Source organism: Neophocaena asiaeorientalis, unplaced genomic scaffold (genome assembly GCF_003031525.2).
Source record: "Neophocaena asiaeorientalis asiaeorientalis breed wild unplaced genomic scaffold, Neophocaena_asiaeorientalis_V1.1 scaffold177, whole genome shotgun sequence".
Taxonomy (NCBI): domain Eukaryota; kingdom Metazoa; phylum Chordata; class Mammalia; order Artiodactyla; family Phocoenidae; genus Neophocaena; species Neophocaena asiaeorientalis.
This window is the reverse complement of record NW_020172779.1, coordinates 8310055-8337455: the sequence shown is the minus strand read 5'-3', so window position 1 is coordinate 8337455 and position 27401 is coordinate 8310055. Positions and strand designations below refer to the sequence as shown.

Below are 27401 nucleotides of genomic sequence, written 5' to 3'. Positions count from 1 at the left end.
AGTCACTTGCAACCAAAAGAGTCCCAACATACCTTCCTAAATCCAACTGTTCGTAGTATTTTAGGTCTGGAAGTAAATGTAGAGAGGAAGTCCAACTCTTACATTTACTTAGTTGAAACCCAAGAACTGGAGACTGTGACTGATAGTTGTACCAGAGACCAGCCTAAAATTCAGGTCTTTGCTCTCCCAGAGCTACGGTTTATTTTTTGGTTTGGAGGTTTTTTTGGCCACAAAATGCTACATTAAATCAAGGTGTTGTCTCTTATGTAGATGCTTTATCTCTCCAACCAGAACATAAGCCTCTGGCTGTGGGAACTGTGTCCGAAATTTTTCACATGCCCTGCAGCTTAGCATGATGTCTTACATGTGGTAAATATGCAGTAAGTCCTTGTTAACCAATCAGTGAGTTAAGAAGGTATTTTGATCTGTGAGAGTTTTGCTTTTATGCTTACGAGATGAAATGTGTTACTTTCAGGGTTTTTACTACTGAAAAAAATTTGGAGTATGAAAATACAGTTGTTTTCAGAAACTATAATCATTTCCTGCAGATTTTAGTCTTTTTGTCTTAAGCAAGATTTATTAGCATCTACATTTATTATTTAATGTAGAGAAAAAAGTGTAAACAAACATGACAAAATATTAACTTTTTTGCTTTTGTTTATATGGAAGAAAATAGCAGTCCAGGGACTTCCCTGGTGGGGCAGTGGTTGAGAATCCTCCTGCCAATGCAGGGGACACGGGTTCAATCCTGGTCTGGGAAGATCCCACATGCCACGGAGCAACTAAGCCCGTGCGCCACAACTACTGAGCCTGTGCTCTAGAGCCCACGAGCCACAACTACTGAAGCCCTTGTGCCTAGAGTCCGTGCTCCACAACAAGAGAAGCTACCACAATGAGAAGCCCCGCTTACCACAACTAGAGAAAGCCCTCACGCAGAAGCAAAGACCCAATGCAGCCAAAAAAAAAAAAAAAAAAAAAAAATCAGTCCAAAAATCAACTATAATTTTTGGGTTCTAATTAAATTACACTAAATAAAGAAAATACTATTAATTCTCCCTGCAGAAATAGATATTAGGCAAGTGTTCAACTTGACGGTTATATTTAGAAAATCAGCATCTGTGTATTTTTGTTATTTTGAATACTGTATGGCTACAATATAATCTGAAATACTTGTTTGTATTATCATATGAGCTTTCACCAGGGTATTTCTAAATGGATGTTTTATTAAATACAAATTATCCAGCATAATGTATTTGCTCTGAGAATCATAGCAACTGATGAGATTGTTTTGTTTGATTTTTGAGATGTTGCATTAGTTTCCTAGGGCTGCCATGACAAAATGCCACAAACTGAGCAGCTTGAAACAACAGAAATTTATTCTCTCATGGTTCTGGAGGCTAGAAGTTCAAAGTCAACATGTTGGCAGGGCTGTTCTCCTTCTGAAATCTGTAGGGGAGAATCCTGCCCTGCCTCTTCCTGGCTTCCGATGGTGGCTATCAGTCCCTGGTGTTCCTTGGCTTGCAGCTAAATCACTCCAATCTCTGTCTCTGTCATTGCAAGGCCTTCCCCTGTGTGATGGAGTCTTTGTATGGCATTTTCCTCTTCTTATAAAAACACCAGTTATAGTGGGTTCTGGCCCATCCTAAGTATCTCCTCTTAGCTTGGTTACATCTGCAAACACCCTATTTCCAAATAAAGTCACATTCAGAGGTACTGAGGGTTAGGACCTCAGTGTGTCTTTTTTTGGGGGGTGGGGGTGAGATACAATTTAACCCACAACAGATATATAAGTAACATTTTTAAGAAGTGTTAGAAACTTAACCTTGGTGGGCTAAGAAGGAAAGACTCTCTGGCAAGATTGATTTCTGACTTGCTACTGAGACACATAAAGTTAGATTAGAACTTTGGCTGGCATCACCACTTTGAGAACCACCAAAATCCAAGAAATGCAAATAAACAGGCCCAGTCTAATAAAGAAAGATGCAGCACCTGTAATAATTTAGAAGCACTAAATATTCATAAAGATACCAAAAAAATAAAATCCCCAAACGCCTCCCATCACCCCTCCTGTGCCCTCTTTTCCTCCATCAAGTCTGCTCACTCTTCTTTCCTAGGCAGTTCTTTTTCTGCCCTCTGGACCTCCAGCTATGACATCCTTCCAGTAATGGCCTGGGGTCATAGGAATTCCCCCTTGCTGCTGTTGCTTGGAATTATCCCAGCCACCTCCTCACACTCCCACGGGGAAGGAGAAAAGGATGAGATGATACCAGAAATAGTTCTGTTTCAGTCAAATCCAAACTTGACTGTGGGTACATTTAAATTATCAAGAGGTGGCTGTAGTGGTGGTGATCTAGAAAAATAAGGTGTGTCAGCTTCTTCCTTGGCCTCTAGGCTTTCTATCTTTCACCTCCCTGGAGCCATAAACCATATCTCTTCTTGATGAATTGCCGGTGTTCCATAACTGGGCAGAACTTATCTCCACACTGAGCACCGCACATCAAATTGCCCTTGTTCCTCCTGAACTTTGAGCTTCAACAGCCTGGGGTGGGAGAGGAAGGGAGGGAGGAAAACTGTCACTGATCAAGGGTTCTAGGAGGGGTCAGTGACACAGAGATCCATTCCAAAGCCAGCACGGAGGTAGGGCAGGGAAGACTAGGCCCTGAGAATACTGGGGCTGGGAAAAGGAGGTAGTGAAACTATAGAACGCAAACTAGACACTAAAGGCAAAGTACTCATGAATGGTCAAAGCGTTCGTTGTTAACTTATATCTTCTTCCTTCTGCCCCATTCCACTGTCAGTACCCAGAGGACAGCTGTGTCTTGTTTACCACTGCATCTCCAGCACCCAGCATCCCACCTGGCACACAATGGACTCCAATCTCTTTGGCCAGCTTTCATTTCCTGCCATTTGCAAAGCCCTGTCTTATTTCTGAGGTGTAGCACAAACTAAAACACCTGACCTGGAACACTTTCTCCTTTCAAATGATGCCCTTCTTCTCACCCCTTGGTTCACAGCCTAAATGTTAGCTCCTTGAAGAGTTCTATCTCTGTTTAAAGTAAATTACACGCACTCTCATGCACACACACTTTAGCTTCCATCACAGCATCCTGTTTGGTTTCTCCGTAGCCCATACAACAATTCGTAATGATTTGTTCTTTGTATATCTCCTCCACTTGGCTGTACATTCCAGAAAGAGAAAATTCATATCCCTTTTGTTCACTGTTGTAGTCCCAGCAATTAGCCCATCCAAGAGACGCACCAGATAAAGGTTAAAGAACAGAAGAATGAATATATAAGCAGAAGGTAATAAACCTATAAGAATTTTCATACTATGTTACGTGGGAAGGTAGCATAAAATAAGCATGGTATCTTAGACCAGAAGAGGAAGGCTGGATTAATTAATAACTACCTAGGATCGATTGAATAACCAAAACTAAAGCTGAATCTATTTCTTCCTTATTCTACATCAAAATCAATTCCAAATGAATCAAAGATGTAAACCTTAAAAAATGTCGTTTAAAAAAAAAAAACTTGAAGAAAATGTACAAGAAGTCTTAATCATCTTAATGCAGAGACTTTTTCTAAGCAAGCCAAAGAAGAAAAGATAGTTTTTATGTATTTAAATATATCTAGCACTTTCTTCACACACATATATGCACTGAAAACATCAACAGAGACAAAAGATAAATTGGGGAATTATAACTGTTGTGCTTGACAAAGACCTGGATTTTATTATATATATTATTACAAGTATATAATGAAAAAACTAATAACTCAAAAATAAAGGACATAAACAAGCAGACCACAGAAGAATTCATGCAAATAGCTTTTAAGGATCGGGATATATAATTTTAAGAATATCAAAGGAAAGGAATGTAAATTAAACAGTGCGATAACCATTCTTTATCTTTGAAATTGGCAGAAATGAAAAAGTTTGAAAATCTTCAGTGTTGGCCATTATGTGGAGAAAGGAGTACTGGCATATTACTGTAGGAAGGTATACACTTTGTCTTTTGAAAGTCAGCCTCGTGGGTCAGCTGGCCTTTGAAAGTCGTTCAGCATTTTTATGTCTGTGTATAGGACAACTTGGCAACATCTCTCAGAATTTTACAGCATATACATTTTGGCCAGCTATTGCATTCTTAGATTTTATTCTACAGATAAACATGCACACATATGCAAAGATGCATAAATGAAGATAGTCATTCGAAAGACCAAAATAACCTAAATGACCTTGATTAAATAAGCTTTGGTTCATACCCATAGTAGACGAACATGCGGCCACCGAAAAAGAAATGTGCCAATGTCTTGTATCTATTTAGTACATGAAGCCCAGAAGGCATGGAATAGAAGGCAATGTACCAACCCATTTGTTGAAAAAAAGCATACCAAAGATAGCTAGGCAGATAAACAGACAGATAAACATGGCTGTGTATGCATACCATTTCTGGAAGGACTCAAACCACAGAGGGCATGGACTGAGTGGTCAGTAAGCTTACTTTTCATGGTACCTCTTCATATTATTAGGGGGGAAAATGTACCATCTGCACATATTACTTTTTAAATTTAGAAACTAGCTAAATTATAAAAATGATGTTAGCATAACTCAATGTAGCCTTCAAAAAGATCCTTTGTAATAATAAGGGTGATGTTAGTAAAATAAGAAGATTTTTCAGTCTTGTTTGGTTAATGCTTTTATCACTCCAAGGTATAAAATCTTAGTGAAAACGTACTTTTTTTTTTTTTTGGTCGCACCATGCGGCTTGCGGGATCTTAGTTCCCCGACCAGGGATCGAACCCAAATCTCCTGCTTTGGGAGTACAGAGTCTTAACCACTGGACCACCAGGGAAGCTCCTAAAGGTATAAAATTTTAAATGAACACCTAAAATAAAAAATAATAACTCTTGCAATAATCCAGGAGTGAGAAAGGTTTAGTCCTTTAGCTGTGAATAAGATATTCAACTTGCAAAGCCAACACTCGATTTATTAATAAATATTTTAGTTTTAAAAGATGGCCAACCAAGGCAGCGTGGGCAGGTTAAGATCATTTGTAGCTGCTGCCACTCCCTACCCATCCCCAACAATGTATTCAAATGCAATGCCAACGGTTACTTATTAAACTCAAGAGATATTATGCCCTGGGAAAACCATTATAAACTTGGCCTGTAGGAGAACTGATCTCTTAATGAAATACAGAACAACGATCTCTGAAAAAAAGAAAATGGGCAATCGCCATGTAAGTATTTATTGCTTTCGGGAATCAAACCAAGTTCTAATTTTGGTTAGCATGTGGAGAAATTTAAACTATGAAATCATGATTGATACTTTTATACTTTATCATTGTGATCACTCCTAATTGTTGGTTTTCACAACGGCAAACCATGCTTTCAAAATGCATTTGGAATATATTTTTTCTCCGTTAGTCAGAAATCTCTTTGGAGGCGTGAAAGAGAAGTATTTAAAACAAGGTGGTAAACGGTGCCTTGCAGAGAGCAAGCAGTTAAAATAGTATTTAAGGAATATATGACTAAAGATGTTAGTTTGCAGCAAAGCTGCACAAAGTTTCATAGACTGTGCCCATCGGTGTTTTGGGAATACAGGCTCATGTTGCAAATATCAGTAGATAAAGATACAAGTATTCTCATAAACCTATACAACTTGGATTGAAAGGTGAAAATATCCCAGTATTTTTTCTAAACACACCAAATGACCAGATATTTGCAAATACTAACGGAATGGATTTAATATTTTACTTTTCTTCTGAAATGTCTAGGCTCATGTGAATAGCATGTCTATAAACTATTAATGGCTAAAAACTGACAAAAATACTACCATTTGGAGCCAACTATGCATAAGGCAGGTCAGAGTTAAATCTTGATTTTTTTTTTTTTTTACAGTGAAAAAGGTATACTTAAAGCTATGGCAATAAGAATTTTAATAAGGTTTTGTTGCACCTAATGTGGCTTCCCACAGGAAGACGTATTTATTGTGTGTACACTAGGAGCGAAGAGAATAAAACTCCAAAATCTTCTGTAAACTAGAACTTTGTTAATAAGATTTTCTCCTTTGCTCTAAATCAAACTTGTGCTCAGATGGTGGCAAACCTACAAGCGTTTTCTTCGAAAAGACATTATTTTTAAAATCATCTGTAAGTAGCATTTTCATACTAGCCAAGGTTACGAAGCTTCCATTTAGATTATCTTTCAGAGAAACTGAAACCTACTTTTAAAATACTTCTGATCCCGGAAAAAATTTTTTAAATAATAAAATAAAATACTTCTGATCCTGCCTGGGCTCCCTGGTGGTCCAGTGGTTTGGACTCCAAGCTTCCAGGGCAGGGGTCATGGGTTTGATCCCTGGTCAGGGAACTAAGATTCTGCAAGCCATGCAGCACAGCCAAAAGAAAAAAAATTTTTTTAATAAATAAAATAAAATACTTGTGAACCATGCAGAGGACCTCAGGAAAAATCATTGGCTCCTGGTTGAGCAGCTTAAGAGGATGTTTTCACCCCTTGAAAGTCACCCCTTGAAAGAGGCAGCTGGCTTGTGTGAGTGGTCTAGCATTTTATGTATTTCTTTTTTGAATCCCCAGAGCCAATCTTACTCCCTGTCAGAAGGCAGGCAACCGTTGTACGAAGGGCAGGCCCAACCCTTGGCAGCCGTGCAGCCTCTCAGCCACCCATCAGGGAGCGGAGAGCCAGAGTTCCATCAGCCTGTAAGCACTTTATTTTCCCTCCAAATCATAGGTATGACCAGGCTTTCTCATGGGCCCATATTACTCACCAGTGACTCATTATACTGGACCATCTACAATCCTCTGGTCTGAAAATGTCACCATCAGGCATTACTTCCAGGCAGGGAAATTTTTCCCTAGAAAATGTTTGTTATAATATTTGCAGCTAAGGTAAAAATGCAATTTAGGAACTCAGCTTCCCTTCCCAACAGTGTCCGCTTAATGGTGTACTGGAACAGAATACGTGATCCTACACCATGCCCCTGTGACATTGTAGAAAATATTAGTGGAATTTAACATGTGCATAAAGAATGAATATGTTCTAAGACTGTGTTTCTAGATGAGTAAATGCAAAACCTTTTTAAAGGACAAATTACTGCATTAGACAATGACTTGAATGTGTACAAACTTAAAACTACGATGCTTAGAGTTTTAAAGCAACTACACAACCAAAACAAATTTGCAAACTAAATGCTAGTAAAATTCAAGTCCATGATGTGCAAAAGTATGGTATTGATTTAGTGTAACAGATAATGTTATTTTGCTGAGATTAAATGTAAAAATGGCGCAGATTGCTATAATGTGGTTTTTCTGAGTTGCAGCATGTCTAAAATATGATGCAGTGTGTGACTTCTTAGCTCTCCTGTCACGTTTCTCTATCCAAACTACTGAGAAACTTTTGTTTGTATGACTCCCTGTAAGACAATTGGGCCTTCTCTTGGCTAAAATGCAGGCTTTTTATATTAAACCTCCCTCTGTTCTCTGTTCTTTCACCATGAGCTTGTAACAATTAAAGTACGGCTATTTGGCATGCTTTTTAAATAGAAACACAAATGCAGGCATTGAAGTCACGTGCTAGCCCCTGCTCATCCTCGTGATACAGTATGCTTTATATTTGTTTTTATATATTAGTTATTATCAGCACTAAAGACACTATATAAAAAGCCTACTAGGAAGGTTGAATTCCCAAAAATATGTCCACAAACCAGAGTCCACAGATAACTGTTTGACAGATATTGCTCTAAAGCCAATAGAATGTTGGCCAGGAAATTACATTTTCCAAGGTATTCTGATATGGAATCCTAGCCAATTCTGAAAACTGAAAAATTACTTTTTTTTCGCTTTCCTCCAATCCTTTTGCCATCATTTTTTGAACTCAAGACATAGTGTTCGTGCCTAACCTATTTGGGGCAGTAATAACGGACACTTGGATATTATCATTTGCTGAAACACAGTGTTCAGAGTTCGCTTAGCCTGGAGGCCATGTCCCTGTGCTCAGAGAGCTCTGTGCAGAGACAGAAAAATAGATCCACAGGAAAAAGCTTAGGTTCAGCCAGATGACTCTTCTATTCTACTGTGTGAATTGTTTTCAAGAGGATCACCATCTAGAGGAAAATAGAATATTGACACAAAGAGTGAGATGACTTTGCCATAAGAGTGTGGCTAGAGGTGGCAGAGTCATAGACAGAGAGCAAGATCTAGGGGTGCCATGGATAAATGTGGAAATAATCACAAACTTAAGAGGACTGCTGATTTCTGGAAATTTTTTTCCAGACTAATGCACAGGCGCTAGAAAGGACTGCTGCCTTGTTACTCATAGTATGGACCCTGGGCTAGCAGCAACATCCACATGGCCTGGGTGCTTCTAGAAGTGCAGAATCTCAGGCCCACTCAGACCTACTGAATCAGGATCTACATTTTAACAAGATCCTCAAGTGATTCCCATGCACGTTAAAGTCTGAGAAGCAATGGACTGGGGAACAAGTTCTTAAACTGGGCTGGGTGTTGGAGTCACCTGGGGAGTTCTAAAATCCACTGATGCCTGAGTCCCACCCCCAGAGAGTCTGAATTAATTAGTCTGGTGGTTGGCCTGGGCGCTGGGAGTTCTAAATGCTCCCCAGGTGATGCTAATGCACACAGAGTTTGAGAAACAGTGAACTGCACACCACGATCCGGACAAGACCAGCTCAGCACACCGCTGATGGCATTCTGAGGGTCGGTAAATGAAAACCAACTTGTAAATGTTAGAACATCTGCTCAGCGATCTGCCACGGTGTTTGTCAACATGCCACGTTTATGACTCACTTGTGGTAATATTTAGCCAACACAAATATTGTCTGAAATGGAGACTAGTTTGGGACTTGTAGCAGGAGTTCCGAACCAGCAAGTTCAGAAGAAGGTGGATCGGGAATACCTGGGAGCTACATGACAGGTGGGGACCAGGTCCAGATTCCTGAGAAAAGAAGGGAGGCTCTAGAGACAGGTGAGAATGTGTTTGGGAATTTCAGACAAAAGTAAGCACGGCTTGGGGCTTCCCTGGTGGCGCAGTGGTTAGAGGTCCGCCTGCCGATGCAGGGGACACGGGTTCGTGCCCCGGTCCGGGCAGATCCCACATGCCGCAGAGTGGCTGGGCCCGTGAGCCATGGCCGCTGGGCCGGCACGTCCGGAGCCTATGCTCCGCGGCGGGAGAGGCCACAGCAGTGAGAGGCCCGCGTATTGCCAAAAAAAAAAAAGTAAGCACGGCTTTAACCAAGAGTGTACACTCAACTGTGATCCTCAGCCTAGACCATGCAGTAATATCTCTCCTATCAGGAAACCTTTTGTCCCAGAAAGGTAGTCCTTCATATTACCACTATCCATAAGAGGAAACAAAAATGGCTTCTGATGTGAAAACATGACATGCACTAAAGCATACCTTCTCTATTTAATGACAACTCACCCACTTAAAGTCTAGCTACATTTTTTGGCACAATTACACGATCTGGGCTGTGGAGATTTCTTGGCTATAATAGATTAAAAGCAGTCATTTTAAAGAGGTTGGGGGAAAAGGCTGGCAAGGACAAAACCACTGACAGAAGGAAGAACATGCAAACCGAAAACTTGACCCAAGAACTCTAGTTATAGGAACCCAGGGTCACTTTGTGTAGCGGATGGATTCTAGCATATCCCAGCGCACCTGGGCAACTCTGCTCTACAGCTCGGCAACATGAATCCAAAGGCCCAGCAAAGATGGGCACCACTGTAGGTTTAAAGGGGCCTTTTGAAATGATGGTAATAACAGACATTTTTCAAGTGCTTGCTAGACTGTGCGCAGTTCTGAGAGCTGTGGTCCTCATGTAGGAGCATGGGTCTACTATCAGGTATTCCTCAGTGCAATAGTCCCAAATGTGGCCCCCAGACCAGCATCATTTATTATCGCCTAGGCTTTTGTTAGGAATGCAAATGATCAGCTCCCCACCCCCACATCTACTGAATCAGAAACTCTGGGGGTACTGCCCAGCAATTGCCACTGAAAAAGCCCTCCAGGAGGTTCTGGTGTTCCTCGGTGTTTGAGAACCAGCGTTGAAGCAAAAGCCTCCCACAGGCCTCACTAGAGCTGTGCCCTTGCTCTGACCACGAACCATCCCCACCCCTCAGCCTGCCCACATGCCCTGACCGTGGCATTTCAAGCCTTCTTAGCCCCATGCCCTCCTCCTGGGCTTCTTACACCAAATGCAACCCAGAGAACTACCCCTTCCTGCTCCTTCCTCCACCCCAGACCAGGCCGCACACTCTCCTGCCTCCCATCTCAGAGCTGCACAGTGAACTGGCGGCAGAAAGGCAGGGAGCCACTCTCCGTCCTCTCAGCCAGCTTGACATATTCTTTTAGAGAAACTACCAGAATCCAGGTGCTGTTTGAGGCTCTGGAGATAAAAAGAGGAATAAGATAAATGACCAGAGTCCATATGCCCTCAAAACAGCTCACAGTCTGGTCAGGAGGCACACAAATAAATAATTATAATGACGTGTGGTGGACACACTAATAGAAACGTGTCCATGGTCACAAGGTTCAAAAGTTGGACAGAGGAGGGAATGATGCCCTATGGGAGAAGTGAGAGTAGAATAGGGTCTCTAGAGTGGAGAAAGGCATTCTTTGTAATGCAGGAGCACAGAGAGGTCCAGGAAGGCTGGTGCTGCTGGTGAGTTGAGCTCTAGCCCTGCCAAAGCACTCAGCACATCACAGAGCAATTGCCTGGGCAGCTGCTACCCTGTCCCCCAGGCTGTGAGCTTCTGGGGGCAGACACTGTGTCTTACTCACTGCTGTAGCTCTGGGGCTTGACACATAACAGGCGTTCCATACATATTTTTGATAGAAAGATCGATGAGCAGGGACAGAGACAGGAGACAAGACTAGACAGGAGCACAGGGTTGAGACCCGAAGTCCCTTGCATGCCATGCAATGTATATTGGTTTCCTAGGGCTGCTGTGCAAACTACCACAAACTGGGGGGTTTCAAACAATGGAAATTTATTCTCTCAAAGTTCTGGAGTCTAGGGACTTTGAAATCAGCATGTTAGCAGGGCCACACTTCCTCCGAAGGCTCTAGGGAAGAATCCTTTCTTGCCTCTTTCAGACTCTGGTGGCCCTGGGGCACTGCATTCCTTGGCTCCTGGCAGGATAACCCTAATTTCTGCCTCCATCTTCACAGGGCCTTCTTCCCTATGTGTCTCTATGCTTTCTCCTCTTCTTCTAAGGACACCAGTCATTGGCATTAGGACCCTCCCTAAGTCCAGAATGAGCTCATCTTTCTTTTGTTTTAAACCACCTATAGAGGTTTGGCGTTCTTTCCTTATTTATCTTTGGCTGCATTGGGTCTTTGTTGCTGCGCGCGGGCTTTCTCTAGTTGCCTCTAGCGGGGGCTACTCTTCGTTGCAGTGCATGGGCTTCTCATTGCAGTGGCTTCTCTTGTTGCGGAGCACAGGCTCTAGGCGCACGGGCTTCAGTAGTTGTGGCACGTGGGCTCAATAGTTGTGGCTCGGAGGCTCAGTAGTTGTGGCACATGGGCTTAGTTGCTCTGCGGCATGTGAGATCTTCCTGGACCAGGGCTCGAACCCATGACCCCTCCATTGGCCGGTGGATTCTTAACCACTGTGCCACTGGGGAAGTCCTGAGCTCATCTTGAGATCCTTAACTAATTACATCTGCAAAGGCTCTACTTCCAAATAAGGTCACATTCTGAGGTTCTGAGTAGACATGAATAGGGGACACTATTCAACCCATTACACCAAGGAAATTGCGCTTTATTGCCTTAAGCTAGTAGTGGTTTTTAAACTTTACACAACAGATTCCTTTGGAAGGCTTGTTTAAACAGAGAGCTGGGCCCCATCAGCAGAGCGTCTGATTCAGTAGACACTCTATGGTGGGGCCTGAGAATCTGTATTTCTGACAAGTTCCCTGGTGATGCTGATGCTGCCGGTCTAGGCACCACATTTTGAGAACCACTACCTTAGGCAGTAGAGAAGCCCTAATCGATCTCAGACAAGGGAATGACAAGGTAAGCACTGCCCTTTGGATGGACCATGCTGGAAGCTGGTGGAGAAAGGTCTGGAGAGAAATATGACCAAAGGCAAGTAAAGCACTTGAAAGTCAGCACTTCCAAGTAAAGCACTTGAAAGCCTGCAGAAAGATGATGAACCCCTGCCCCCAACTAACACAGTGACGATGGGATTGGAGAGACAAGGACAGATTGGAGGGTCAAATCGACGTAACTGGCTGACTGACAGGATATGGGAGGTGAGGGACAAGAAAGACTACAGAGGGACTCCAAGGTAACTGGCTCGTGCATGCAAGTGGATGCTGGTGATGCACCCGGGGGATGAGGCAAAGTTTGCAAGGTGAGAGGATGAGTTTGCAAGGTGAGAGGATGAGTTTGCAAGGTGAGAGGATGAGTTTGCAAGGTGAGAGGATGAGTTTGCAAGGTGAGAGGATGAGTTTGGTTTGGGGATCTGTTGAGTTTGAGATTTCTGTGTTCCACCTGGGTTTAATGCCTAGCAGGTAGCTGGATCTGGAACTCAAGAGAGAAGTCTGGGATTGAGGTAATTTGTGTGTATAAATTCTGTTTTTTTGTCTGTTTTGTCTTTAAGTTAGTATGTATTTGTTCACAGACTACGGGACTCACAGTGGCTTAAATAACGAAGACTTTTTTTTTTAACATCTTTATTGGGGTATAATTGCTTTACAATGGTGTGTTAGTTTCTGCTTTATAACAAAGTGAATCAGTTATACATATGTTGCCATATCTCTTCCCTCTTGCGTCTCCCTCCCTCCCACCCTCCCTATCCCACCTCTTAATGATTAACCCTAACAGGAATCTGAAAGGAGGGCACTCTAGGGCTGGTTCAGCAGTTCAGTCACGTCATTAAGGACTCAGGCTATGTCTGCCTTTCCATTCTGCCACCTTGAGGTACTGGCAACATCTCCCCTCCTGGATGCAAGATAATGGCCATGTGTGTGTTCAAATTAGTAATCTCACATGATAGGGTCACAAGAAGGAAGGAGGGGGATGGAGAAAAAAAATGTCTTTCTCCTCCTGTACCAGTCCCCTATCAGTGAGGAAAATCTTTTGGGAATGCCCAGGCAGACATCCCTTTCTATCTCATCGGCCAGAATTGGTCAAAAGCCCATCCTAGACCAATCACTGGCAAAGGTGAAGGGGATAGTGATGGATCATGATTCATCTCCAGGGCTGGGGAAATCATCTTGTCAGCTAGTGTTCTTTCCTCTCTTTCTCCCTCTCTCACACACTCTTTTTCTTTCCATGTCCTAGCCTTATTCTCTCCTATTGAAAATGAACTTTTTCTTTTCAATGATGGGGGAGGCAAAAGGAGTTGATGAGAGGGAGGCCTGGCCACAGGTAGTTCAGGCACCACAGAGAGTTCCATGGCCTCACGTAACTCCAGATTAACTACCCCAAGGAAATGAGTTTTCTCTAAGCATCTACACATACAATGCCAGCGAAAATTCTGATTGGCTGAGGTACGTGCCTACCTCTTTGAATATCACTGTGGCCAAAGTTGACCTTACCTATCGTTAGGGATGGGCGACATTGCTTTATCAGTATTGCTTTCTTATAACTATTGTTTTCATTAATGTTACTACTTCAATGACTATGACTACTATTGGATGGACTGAAATAGAAAGAGAATGAAGATTTGAAGATCAGATGGGAAGGCAGTAAACTAATTCACCCTTTTAGTGATGGAGGTTTGGATTGTGGTGGGAATGAAAAGGAAGATAAAAATGTTAAGAAGAATTTTAAAGAAATAATTAATAAGTTTGGATCCAATGCATATTGCAACTCTCTTACCAGGGGAAGAATGACATTCATTGTTTTGATTCTGGAGGAGACAAAAACTTGCTCAAAGCAAATTTAGCTCTTTCACCTTGTTTCCTTTTCAGCAAATCTGAACTTGTTCACATACTCTCGGTTATGTCCTACTACACAGCACTATTCCACGCTGTAACAGCTCAGCTCAGCCCCCAATATTTTCACTTTTCAATTCCATCTGCCCAGTTATCATTGACTCTGGAGGATGCCAGAGTACACTAGCTTCCTTTTTTCCTGTAAGCGATGAATCCCAAGTTCATACTCTCAGTGAATTGGCAAAAAACGAAAGAAAAGAAAAAAACAAAAAAACAGCCTTTGGCAATAGAAGAAGGAAATGGATAATTCTTTTCCAATGAGAAAAGTGCTTCATTTTTCATAACTCTTGAAGGCACGGTTCCTTTCACAGTTGAGAAATAGTTGTCACCTCCCCATCACCACCTTTCCCTCAACTTTTGTTGAGGCAGTACAGCAGTCATTGGATATCTAGAGGTGTAACCCTCTTCAGAGGTCTCTAACGCCCCAAACAATCAGTGGACAACCTCAAAGCAGACATTTTCCCCAGGACACAAAGTCTGGTTTCAAGACAATGCATGTTATTCTGCCTCGAGAAGAAATTCTGAGTTGTCCAGCCCAGCACAGCACTGAAGGGCCCCCAGGGATGAGCCAACTGGGGCTGCCAGTGAGGCTGTGATGCAGACAAAGAGGCAGGGGGTGATGACAGACTTCTCCCTTTGGACCCACTTTAACTCAAATTCTTCCTCCTAGTTACCATATCCCACTACTCATCTTTCAGATTTGTCATCTGGGTTCCTTTGAAATCAAATCAAAGAGAGAAAGACACCATGGTCCACTTCTAATCCTCCCTTTTAGGTAACCACAGCGATGCGTTCTTTGTGACTGGGGACTTTGCTTTAGTCAGTACCTATGTACCATTTACCACCAGAAGCTCAGCCTTCTCAACACCTTAAAGTAACATGTTGACAGAACTGTTATAGCCATTAGGTCAGGGCTGTAGACCCTTCACATACCAGATTTTAGCACTATTGGCACTTGCAACCAGATAATTCTGTGCTGTGAGGGGCTGTTCTGTGCCCTGTGGGATGTTTAGCAGAATCCTTGGCCTCTATGACTAGACATCACTAACACTCCCCTATTTGTGACAAGCAAAAATGTCTCTGGACATTGCCAAATGTCCTCAGGGAGGCAAATAAGCTCCTGGTTGGTTGAGAACCACTTCATGAGACACAGACCTTAAATGGGAAGGCTGGGCTAGTGGGCAGATGTCCCCATAATGTCTTTATGTGGCTGAATTTCCACCAGCGATGATGCATTCCTGCCCCTCTGGCCTAGGCTCTCCCTCACACTGATTTGCCTCTCTTGTCACAGGGTAAAAGCCAACTCATCTTGAAGCTTGACCCTTGTCCTCCTGTTGATGACAACGGCAGCTGAGAGGTGGTGGTTTTCCCCCAAAAGGCTGTTAGCTCATAAGTTCTGATGGCCAGAATGCAAAGGGCCTCCCTGCAGAAATACCCAGTAACAGGGCTGCTAAGCTACTGGTTTTCCTGCCTAGATGAACAGTGCTCATCTGGAAAGACATAATCATGAGTGAAATAATCAGGAGTCAATTTGCTCACCTCTCCTCTGGGTGTAGCCCACAAAAGGGCTGCCCCAATAAATCGCCCTCTACCAGAGCTCAGGGCGTGGTAGGCCCATCACATTGTTTGCGTTTCTGAGTGTACTGCCAGTAACTTTGCAAACAACGGTACCCACCACCTTGAAGAGTCTTAAGTCCACATGTCCTTAAGGTCAGGTCTCAATCCCATAGTCACCTTTGATGGTAAGTATCACATTGACATGTATAACCCAGACAGCATAGCCTAAGGAAACTTGTCTTTCTGGAAAATGACCTAACTATACCAATCTTCATTAAAAGGTGTTCTTAAAATGCCAACATAAAAATAACCCCACATTTAGGAGAAAGATCACTTTTTTAATCTAAAAAGTTTCACTTATTTTTCAGAACACACAGCATATGTAAGCATATATCATATTGAGACCTGATCCAAGGGGATGTTTTTCTATTTTCAGCCTTATTTGACGAATGATGCAAATATTTGTACCCATTTAGAATGATGACCAAACTACTAATAGTCATACCTGTCACTTTATAACTGCATCTCTGAGAGGGTGAATAAACAGCAGCGAAGAGCTCCCTGTATTCTCAGCACCTTTCAAAGGTTTCCTAACACACTTTCCCAGCTATCTTGTCTACATCCTTGGCTAACAGACTTCAAAAGCTGATCCAAGTGAGAATAGGATCTAAGAACAGCAGATTCAGCTTTGTTATCAGTGAGACCATGGTGACCATTAACTTTTTGCTCTGACAAGCATTTACGTAGATTTTGATTTAAAACCAAAAAAGACAAGACTTTTAATCAAATTTATTGTTTCAAGGAAACCATGCCCAAGAAGCAATCAACTTAATTAAACAATATGCCACTAATTACCCAAGATTCATGTTTAAAGATATGAATGACCCCTCTATTGTGTTTCAAATTGCCCATCAGTGACTACTAAACGTATCTGTGGAAATGTCACCAGGATATTTTCCGGCTGAATTCAGTTTATTGACTTTAAATAGTGCAATACTTTGCATTCGTGCTAACTGGTTTCAAAGTACAAATGAGTGACCAGTTAGAGGTGAAAGAACATTGTCCTGAGAGAGAGGAGTCCAGTTTTTTCCATAAGCAAGTAAGTGACCCTGCGCAGATGACTTAACCACCAAGCCTCAGTTTATCTGTAAAATGAGGGAATTGGATACATTGAATAATGTTTCCCAGACTTCAGACTTAAGTGTGACCTTCTTGAACATTGCCAGATACATGTGCCACATGTTGTACTAATAATTCTAGTAACTATTTTCTTTAAATCCACTCATCTTTTTGACACAAATTTATCTTAAAAAGAAACTTTGTATTAGTACCATAAATGGAAAACCAATATCAGTTGATGTTAATACAGAAAGTGAGTGTATTACATTCGAACTAAATACTATTGCCAGCCAAAGGCTCAGATCCTGTCACCTGTTTTCTGATAAAAAAGACCTTTTGCATGAAATAGAGAAGGCGTTTGCAAAGTAACTATTTGAGGCTTTCTGGACCACACAACCTTTGTCGCAACTACTCAGTTCTGCCACGGTAGTGTGGAAGCAACCACTGACCAAATGTATATGAGTGGGTTGGCTATGTTCCAATAAAACTTTACTTACAAAAACAGGTGATGGGCTGGATTTGGCCCCAGCCTACAGTTTGTCAACCCTTAGGCTGGAGGAGTGTGAAAGACACACTATTACCTGGCAAAGACTGACTACTCAGAAGAATCTAGAGAGAATTTTACTTTATTTTATTCTTTTAACATCTTTATTGGAGTATAATTGCTTTACAGTGGTGTGTTAGTTTCTGCTTTATAACAAAGTGAATCAGCTATACATATACATATATCCCCATACCTCCTCCCTCTTGCGTCTCCCTCCCTCCCACCCTCCCTATCCCACCCCTCTAGGTGGTCACAAAGCACCGAGCTGATCTCCCTGTGCCATGTGGCTGCTTCCCACTAGCTATCTGTTTTACATTTGGTAGTGTATATATGTCCATGCCACTCTCTCACTTTGTCCCAGCTTACCCTTCCCCCTCCCCATGTCCTCAAGTCCATTCTCTAGTAGGTCTGCATCTTTATTCCTGTCTTGCCCCTAGGTTCTTCAGAACCATCTTTTTTTTTTTTTTTTTATTCCATATATATGTGTTAGCACACAGTATTTGTTTTTCTCTTTCTGACTTACTTCACGCTGTACGACAGACTCTAGGTCCGTCCATCTCACTACAAATAACTCAATTTCGTTTGTTTTTATGGCTAACATTCCATTGTATATATGTGCCACATCTTCTTTATGCATTAAAAGGAACTCCTTTCCCAGTTGGAAACTAATGGGCTTTAATACCTTCAGTGTTCCATGTCACTCACTTTGAAAAATGCTTGGTTGAATTTCTACCCTAAGAATCTATGATAAACCTCTTCCCTTTATCTTTTGCTCCTTGGATAAAGTCTAGGATTTCTTACTTGTACAGCCCTCAGTGTATATATTTTTTAAGTTGTCTTTCTCATTCACTGGGATGTCAATGGGAAAGTTCCTAATTTTTATCAGACCAATGGTTCTCAACCTTGGTTGCACATTAGAATTATCTGGAGAGTTTTGAAAATTCCTATACCTAGTATATACCTGTATCTTAATGATTCTGATCTAATAGGCCCAGGATGTGACTCAGTCATTTGTGTATGCTCACAACTGGCTGTGGCAAACTTGCAAAGTCAGTCCCATCCAGGGTGACCAACTATGCCGGTTTCCCTGGAACGGGCCCAGGGTTAGCACTGAAAATCCAGGATTTCCTGGGAAATCCTCAACCTTCGGCAGTCAGACAGCTGTTCACCTTAGTGCCAGCCACCACTGGCAGAAAATCCTCGACTCTCTCCAAGAGGATCAGGAACAGTTTCAGAGAGGAAATGAGGCTTCAGCAAATTTCCTTATGTAGATCCATTCTCCACTGTTGCCCCTAGAATGAATGGTGGGCAACCAGGTGTTTAAAAAATGCATGGGCACGAGGATCCGTGCTGTCAGTCCCCAAGCTTCTTTGGCCCTCTGAGGACTCAGATAGGACAGTGAGGAATCCATCACAGCATCTGTCCTCTGCCTCCCCTACCTCACACTGATAGGCCCCTTGCTAATAAGACAAACTGGCAGTCATTTTGCATAGATTCTGTCAGTAGGGAGAAGTGACCTTTTTTTTTTCTTTTTTTTTTTTGCCGTACGTGGGCCTCTCACTGTTGTGGCCTCTCCCACTGCGGAGCATAGGCTCCGGACGCGCAGGCCCAGCGGCCATGGCTCACGGGCCCAGCTGCTCCGCGGCACGTGGGATCCTCCCGGACCGGGGCACGAACCCGCGTCCCCTGCATCAGCAGGCGGACTCTCAACCACTGCGCCACCTGGGAAGCCCGAGAAGTGGCCTTTTACCTGTGAAAATGTTTGACAGTTTATCAGGTTGGAAAGCAGTCACCCGAAAGGAGCAAACATCAGAAACTGGCCATCCTGCTGGCCTCATGCCTTTTCAGTCTTCAAAATGCCTCCACTAAAATGCAACTCCCTGGCACACCGTGGTCCTCGAACGACGATCCCTGTGAGCTAAGGGCAAGATGCTTTAGGAAAGGGGGAACTGGAAGATTTGGGGTGAGATGGGGAGAGAAGGAGGAAGAGTCCTGAGAGCCTGTTGGAGACAGTCAGAAAAGCCAGTCCCTCCCTGGCCAGCTCTGATTACCATTATGAGATCTCTCTGCCCAGTACTCTCATTGTCTTTTTCCCCCCAGCTTTATTGAAATATACAATTGACGCATAACATTATGTAAGTTTAAGGTGTGCACTGTGTTGATTTAATACACTTATATATTGCAGAATGATTACCAGCATAGCATTAGCTAACACCTGCAGCATGGCACCTAGTTACCGTTTCTTTTTTGTGGTGAGAACATTTAAGATGCTTTCTTAGCAACTTTCAAGCATATAATACCGTTTATATATATAATATATATATTTATATATAATACCATTTATATATATATAGTTTCTGTATTATTTAACTATCATCACTATGCTGTACATTAGACCACCAGAACTTATTCATCTTATAACTGCAAGTTCGTACCCTCTGGCCAACCTCTCCCCCTTTCCCCTAGTCCCTGGTAACCACCATCCTAGTCTCTGCCTCTATGAGTTCAGCTTTTTTAGATTCCACATATAAATGATATCATACAGTATTTGTCTTTCTCTGACTTATTTCACCTAGCAGAATGACCTCAAGGTCCATCCATGTTGTCACAAATAACAGGATTTCCTTCTTTCTCGTGGCTGAGTAATATTCCTTTATATATAATATTCCTTTTTGGGCTTCCCTGGTGGCGCAGTGGTTGGGAGTCCGCCTGCCGATGCAGGGCACGCGGGTTCGTGCCCCGGTCCAGGAAGATCCCACATGCCGCGGAGCAGCTGGGCCCGTGAGCCATGGCCGCTGAGCCTGCGCGTCCGGAGCCTGTGCTCCGCAACGGGAGAGGCCATAGCAGTGAGAGGCCCACGTACCGCAAAAAAATAAATAAATAAATAAATAAATATATATATATTCCTTTTCTTCCTTCTTTCCTTCCTTCCTTCGTTTCTTTCTTTCTTTCTTTCTACCACATCCTCTTTATATATTCATCCGTTGACAGACACATATGTTGTTTCCATATCTTGGCTATTGTGAATGATGCTGCAGTGAATCACACTGTCTTATTTTATCTTCCTAAGATGCTGCTGGGTACAGCAGGTATTAGTCCCAGTTTACAGAAAAGAAGCAGAAAATATGATTCTATTTGACTCCGAAGGAATATTGGGAGCAGAGTTTGACAATAACGCCTCTCCTGCACACACACTTTGCCCTGAGAGAGGCTGTCCCTTTTGCCTTGCAAATAGTGATAACTGGCCTTCATTTTTCATTTCACTTCCTATTTTCTCATCATCAAGAATATTTATTGATCCCATGGTCATGCAAGTGGTCCTTAGCTTCTCTGGTCAGCAGACAAGTCACAGGTCTCAACTGGTGTTTCTACTAAAAATACAGCATTCTAATAGTTGAAATGAGCTTTCTATCATTAAATTTTTTAAATAAATAATTTTGACAGGACCAAAAAAAAATGGTTGATGAGAAGTCAATAGTAGAGTTTCTGTATCCAGACTGTGTAGGTTTGAATTCCATTACTTACTAGCTGTGTGACCTCAGGCAATTAATTAACCTCTCTGTGCTTTGATTTCCTCATCTGCAAAATAGGAGGTCATAATACCTACTTCATAGGGTTGCTGTGAGGACTGAGTGACTATATGTAAATTGCTTGGACCAGTGCCTGGCACTTAGTAAGTGCGTAATATTCAGCTGTCATTCTCAATTTGAAGTGTTTCTCCCATAAATTTCTCTTAAACTCTTAGCTCCTGCTACTACTTCTCTACAAGTACAAAATCGTTTCTGATTTAGGAGAGAATTATGTAATCAGCTATTTTAAAGTTGCCACACAAGGCACCATGTCAGGCGCTCATTCGACACTCAGCAGGAATCAGGTCAAAAGGGAAGGAAGTAATAAAAATAAGGCTGAGCCCTCCCCACATGCCAGCATCCGGCTCAGCACTTTTGATCCATATCCTCACAACAACCCACAAGAGACAGATACTATTATTACCATCTTTCAGATGGAAAACAGAGACTTAGAAACGATAAGGAGAGAAATAGCATCACGCCAGATTCAAGGGTAGATATCTTGGAACAGGGGGGTTACCTATGTGATCAGAAAGAAGTCTCTCTCCCAAAATGAACCTCAGTATCCCCAAGTCTATACAAGGCGAGTTTAGCCTAAACTGCCAATGTTAACTCAAGTACCAGTAACTAGCATGGGGATGGTCATTGCTAACGCTGAGGAGAACACAGGCATGTCTGAGCCTCTCCCCAGCATGGCCTTCATTTTGCTCCTGTCTAATAAGAGCAGGCCATCACTTAGTTCTAATCCTGGCCCTCTTTCTAGTCTCCCCAGCCCCGCTCCTGATTCCATGTCAGCTCAAACAGTAGCCCTCTTTAGATCAGTGTACAGAGAGCCCTCTGCCCTCTGCTCCCCAGCGTTTCCTCGGAGACTTCCTGTCTCAGAGTCTGGATACCAAGCAACCACTTTTAAATATTTACCGAGGAGACTGCAGTCAGACAAGCCTTCTGGGGAGCAAACAATCCAAATGCCACTCCCATTACATTTTGATATTATTTCAGAGTTTACAAATGACCCTTACAACCTTATGTCACCCAGCATCCCACCTCCTACGTGCCACCCACTGTGTGCTTACTGTCATCCGGCACTGTGCTACTGCATCCCGGACACAACTGCATCCAAACTTCACACTACCCATGAGCTGGTGCACCTCCACTGTGAAGATGAGACGACAAAGGCTCGGGGAGATGGGTCAGCTTGCCCTAGGTCCTACGACCAGCAAGAGGCAAAGCGTAACTGGACACAGTAGGTCTGACTCCCAAGTCCACATTGTGTCTTTATGTCACATTCAGATCAATCATGTTTGTTCTGCAGCGGCGCTGTGACAGGTCATAGTAAGCACACATGTACACAGACCCAGAAAGCAGCATGCTGTAGTCTCTCCCTGGAATATCCTTTCCCCCACCTCCACCCCTCCTCTTCCCCCTTTTTTTCTGCTTGCCTAACTCCTACTCATCTTTCAAGAACCAGCACACATGTCAACTTCTCCATAAAAATTCCCCTTTCTCCTCTCAGCTATTGGCAGCCAAAGTGCTTACCGTATCATAACGCAATTGTCATTGATCTATTTCCATGTTGATTTCTCTGAGGACAGGGGCTACGACTCATAGACATTGAGTGCCCCCCTCACCTGGGGTAGTGCTTGCGACGCAAGAGACGTTCAGTACTTGTTTGTTGAAGGAAGAGGAGGGAAGAAAAAAAGGAGGTGGAAGGAGAAAAGGGAAGAAGGAAAAGGGAAAAGAGAAGGGAGGAGAGGAAGCAGGGGAAAAGAGAGGAACTGTTCAGAGGATGGTCTAATTTGCCTGCTGTGTATTGCTTTTTAATGAATTCACGTGTCTCTCGTGGGACAGTATATTCTTATTTTCCAGTGTTGATGTTATCCAAATAGAAGATGAGGTCACCTGATCAGGTCATTCCTACTGATGGGCAGGAGTGTATTTAAATAAGGGTATACGCAGGTTGGATGACCCACCTGGAAAATTTTGGTTACTATATAATGTATAGAGCAATGAGTTTGCAAACACAGCCCTCAGCTAACTTTTTCACACACCCCTTTCCCAGAGTTTGCTGTGAGTGGAGGCAGATTTCTGGAAACCCCCTTTCGATCTTAAGAGTTAAGCCTTCCTTGAACTGTACTGGGTCAGAAGCCTTTGAGCAGGTGTCTGTTGCTCCACTCTGGCCCTTCTGCCTGGGGGTATCAGATACAGAGCCACGCTTCTTCCTGGGCCGTTGCTGTGCTGAAGCTGGCACATCCCTGAGTCATTTCAGAGTGGGTGTTTTCAACATTCTTTCTGCCCAGGTGACACTACTTCCTAGGCTCCTAAAATTTCAGTTTATTTTCTCCGCATCCTCCCTCCAGAAAAAAATCGTTCATTCATTTCCTTGTTTTAAATGCAAGAACATGAAAACACAGAAAACTGACATGTAGACGCACTAGAAGGAAGAACAAAACAGAAAAGCTCCCAGCGTAGTCACGCACCAGGCAGCGCCCTTTGTAGAGTTAGGAGTATTCGTTCCATTTTGAGCCTGACACACCAGCATGATGGCCAGCACTGCACCTGCCTTGTATCTCAATGGGACCCTCACACCCAGGGGTGCGAATTAGCACACTGGCCGGAATATGGTGTTGCGGTGTCAGCCCAGATCACCTGGACTCCACAGAGCCTGAATTTTTAACCATTTTACTGCCCTGAGTGAAATGCATGCCTGGATCCCAACTTCAGGCAATGAATGAAAAACTGATCCTCAGAGTGCCATTTACAAGGTGAAAACCCCTCAGGCAATATTCTGGAAAGGTCCTTACTGATCTGCCTTCAACAAATATTGTTTACATTTATTGAGCCCGTGCCCTCTGCTAGGCCTCATTTTAGATGTTTTGCATGAATGACTTCATTGAAACTCTCACAAGAGACCTATGAGATAGGGGGTATTATTACCCGCATTTTGCCATGAGGCAACCACAGCACAGAAAGGTTCCCAAACTTGCCCGAGGTCACAGAAGCAATAAGCAGTACCGCTGGGATTCAAATCTAGTCTGACTAGAAACCTATGTTCTTAAAGTTGACTATTATATCCTCGGTGGCTACCTATTATAAACACGGTGTCTGGGGCGTTGCGAGATAGATAACAGATGGATAGATGGATAGATAGGTGATAGAATCTCACAATATCAAGTTTGGAAGATGTCTGTTTATTTCTATATGTATACCTTCCAAATTTGTCAAGTCAAAATACGCAGAATCAAAACCCTAAATATCACTACAAGACAAAACCCAAGAGTTGGCCCAAAGCAGCAGAGGCAGAACAAGCTCGCCTGTGGTTCCTCTAAATATCTGGCACTGGAAATGTTATCTCACGTAAGCCCCAGATCTCAGAAGGCAGACACTGCCCCCATTTTACAGATGAGGAAATGGTGGCTTAGAGTTTAAATGGCCCAACTTTACATGACTGCTGAGGGGCAGGACCACATTCAAACTTAGATCCACGTGGGCTCAAACCCAGACTCTGTAATCTTTTTTTTTTTTTTTTTTTTTTTTGCGGTACACGGGACTCTCACTGTTGTGGCCTCTCCCATTGCGGAGCACGGGCTCCGGACGCGCAGGCTCAGCGGCCATGGCTCACGGGCCCAGCTGCTCCACGGCATGTGGGATCTTCCTGGACCGGGCACGAACCTGTGTCCCCTGCATCGGCAGGCGGACTCTCAACCACTGCGCCACCAGAGAAGCCCTGTAATCATTTTTATTAACATCTAACATCATGTCTTTTTTAATGTGTCTTCTGAGTGTCAATGAAAATACTGTTTAAAAAATAACAAATCAAAACAAAACAAAACCAAAAGAAGGAATGTTGCCCCATCTCTTTTACACCTCGTAGTTGAGAGCAGGCGAACTATCCATTTATTTGTCTCAACCCTTACAAACTCAACCCTCTGTCCCCATCCTGGAGTCCCCTGCACCCCCGTTTTGTGTCTGACTCACGTTCTCGCAGACCTGCTTTATATGGAAGTTCTGTTCAGCGGCCTCAGGTTTCAAACACAAAATCTCCTGATGGGCAAACAGGCCCAAGGCCCCAAAGTCAGCTGCCTGGCCCACTAACAATGAACAATGGAGGTGGAATGTCCTCTCCGTGTATATTCCCGAGAAATTCGTTACCCAGATCATTGGAACAAGCCAAGGACACCCCTTGCATCAACACTGGCCATCGCTGATGAATGCATCCATTGTAGACACAGTCCCAGCCATGCCGAGGGGAAGATTCCTTCCACACAGACTGTTTTCTTTTTCTCTCTTTCCTTTTTAAATCACGTCACATGGTTCCTTCCCTCTGACATCAAATATCCTGCTGTTACTAGGAACAAGCTGGAATTCTGTTCTGATAAGGAAAGCTAACCAACATGGCTAAGAGTCATTCATTCCTAGAAGGGGACAGTGACTTCAACCTGCCCTGCTGAGGGTCATGCATCTGATACAGACTTCTACGCTGCATTATTTGTAAAGCAAAAAAGGAAAAAAATTAAGTCTCAATATCATCTTTATTCCTAACATGGAGTTCAACACTCTCCCACTGCACCCCACGCCACCCCACCAGACATTACTATTATTTTGGACTAAAAGACATTTATTTTTACTCATTTTTTGGCCTTGGATAAACAAACTGGACATGTTCGGAGGGTCCTTTTCCCATCCCTCCACTCGTATAACTCTATGATATTTGTATCATGGAACCATCTTGCTAAAACAGAGAGGGAATGTCATTTCATACCTGACAGTCAGACAGTCCTGGTTCGAGCCCTGGCTCCGATTCAGCCGTTACCTAGCCAGGTGATCTTAACCAAGTCTCCTCATGGCTTCTGCAAGCCCTGACAGCATCTTTGAGCAAATGAGGAAAAAGTATTCCTCTGGGGGAGAAGCAGCCCTGCCAGCACAGAGCTTGGCAAGCGTATCCCCAGCAGGACCCAGCTCCTGCTGCCCTCAGGCCAGGCATAACCTGAACAGCCATTCACAAGTTCACAGCCATTCTCTGTTCCAACTTGTCAGTTGTGAAGTGGGATAGATAATAAGTCCACCAAACTCTTGCACCGATGAGGCTAAAATGACACACAGAATAGTTTATGAAGACTGTCACGAGATTTCTGCAGCTCCGGTTTAACTCTACCTCACTTCCTAGGTCACACCTAATACTCCTGATGAAAAGCAAAGACACAATTTACTTTGAGATTGCTACTTCCCACACTCCCACACCCAGAGAACCAGCCCTTTTAGAATGTGATCAAAAGGCAGGGTGGTCTTGGTCAGTGTGCAGCCTGTGCAGCTGCACAGGGCCCCACGCTCAGAAAGGCCCTGCTCTTCGTTTAATGCTCTGATGTCACCATCTGGAAATTCTTAATTATTTTTGAACAAGGAGCCCTACACTTTCCTTTTCCACTGAGCCCCACAAATTACGTCTCTGGTCCTCCCAACAAGCCTTCAGAAGCACCAGATAGCCTTCTTACAGCCCACAAAAGATTGGGAAAGGAACATGGGACACGCCATCGCTCTGCCGAACGTGAAGGCCCCAGTCATAATTAGAGTGCGAGGCAGGATGGTGCACGGGACCCAAGAGCATGAGCTTTAGGAGGCAGACTAAGCTGGTGCAAACCTGCATCCTGCAAGACCACAGAAAAATTCCCTAACCTGCCTGAATCCAGGCTTCCTCCTCTGTAAAGCAGACAACAAATGCCTACTCTTCCCGGTGAATAATGAAGAAAGGTCTGTCAATGAAGAAGTTGTCTAGCACATGGCGGGCGCTCAACAAATGTGAGTCCCTCTCCCAGCTTGTTTCAGGAATGGATACTTCAAGATGGGCCAATGGACTACGTTCCAAAAGGCAGTGGGGTGATGGGGGCCCTGAGATCCCTTTGGCTCTTAAGATTATATGATTCTCCATTAACCAAAACCTAGAAGCCAGCCTTCCTCCAGTCCATAGTTATTCAACCTCAATCTTTCCCTCTCTCTTTCTCTCTCTCTCTCCATTTCCACCCTTCTTGTCTTTGCTTTGCTTCATTCTGAACCCACGCTTCCTTCATGTAGTGGACAGCATGGCTGCCAACAGCCCTAGACTCACACTCTGTTGGCTTAGCAAACCCAGCAGGGAGAGACATCTCTCTCTCAATATCTATATATCAACCCAGGGAAAACTCTAATTGACCCTGCTTGGATTACATCCCCACTCCTGAACCAGTCACTAGTGCCAGAGTGACAGGGTGCGTGTCCACCCAAGGGCAGGACGATGGGAATCAAGCTTCATGACTGACATCCCCCCGTGAGACCACATGAAATGGGGGAGGGGAAGTCCCCCAAAGGACGTAGGGATACCAGGCAGATAAATGCAACTCGTCCTCTGTGCTTTATGTGGTGTACTGCTCATTCGTAATAGGTGCCCAGAGAAATGAAGGGAGGGACAGGGAAATCGGGGAGTGTAGACAGTAGCACTTAAACCAGCCTTCACTGAAGGATGGGAAATAAGTGGCATATGTCATCAAAGACCATGTCTGTGAGGAAAGACAAAGAGAAAACACAGGGTGTGTTCAAAGCTACTCGTTGCATGAGTGCAACTAACCTCACATCTTTAATTTTTTTTTTTTTTTTTTTTTTTTTTTT

At 43.4% G+C, this 27401-nt stretch overlaps 1 protein-coding gene across 2 annotated transcripts in view; it reads left to right on the top strand.

Annotated features, from left to right (window-relative positions):
* The first annotated feature begins 5158 nt into the window (after positions 1-5158).
* Positions 5159-27401, top strand: part of ANXA13 (annexin A13) — a 57112-nt gene continuing 34869 nt past the window's right edge. Inside the window, exons 1-2 of one of the 2 annotated variants that reach the window (XM_024741256.1) lie at positions 5223-5237; positions 6594-6716. In XM_024741256.1, the coding sequence (XP_024597024.1) occupies positions 5223-5237; positions 6594-6716 (138 nt within the window). Of the gene's footprint in view, positions 5238-6593; positions 6717-27401 lie in introns of both variants that reach the window. The other variant, XM_024741257.1, reaches the window with a different exon arrangement.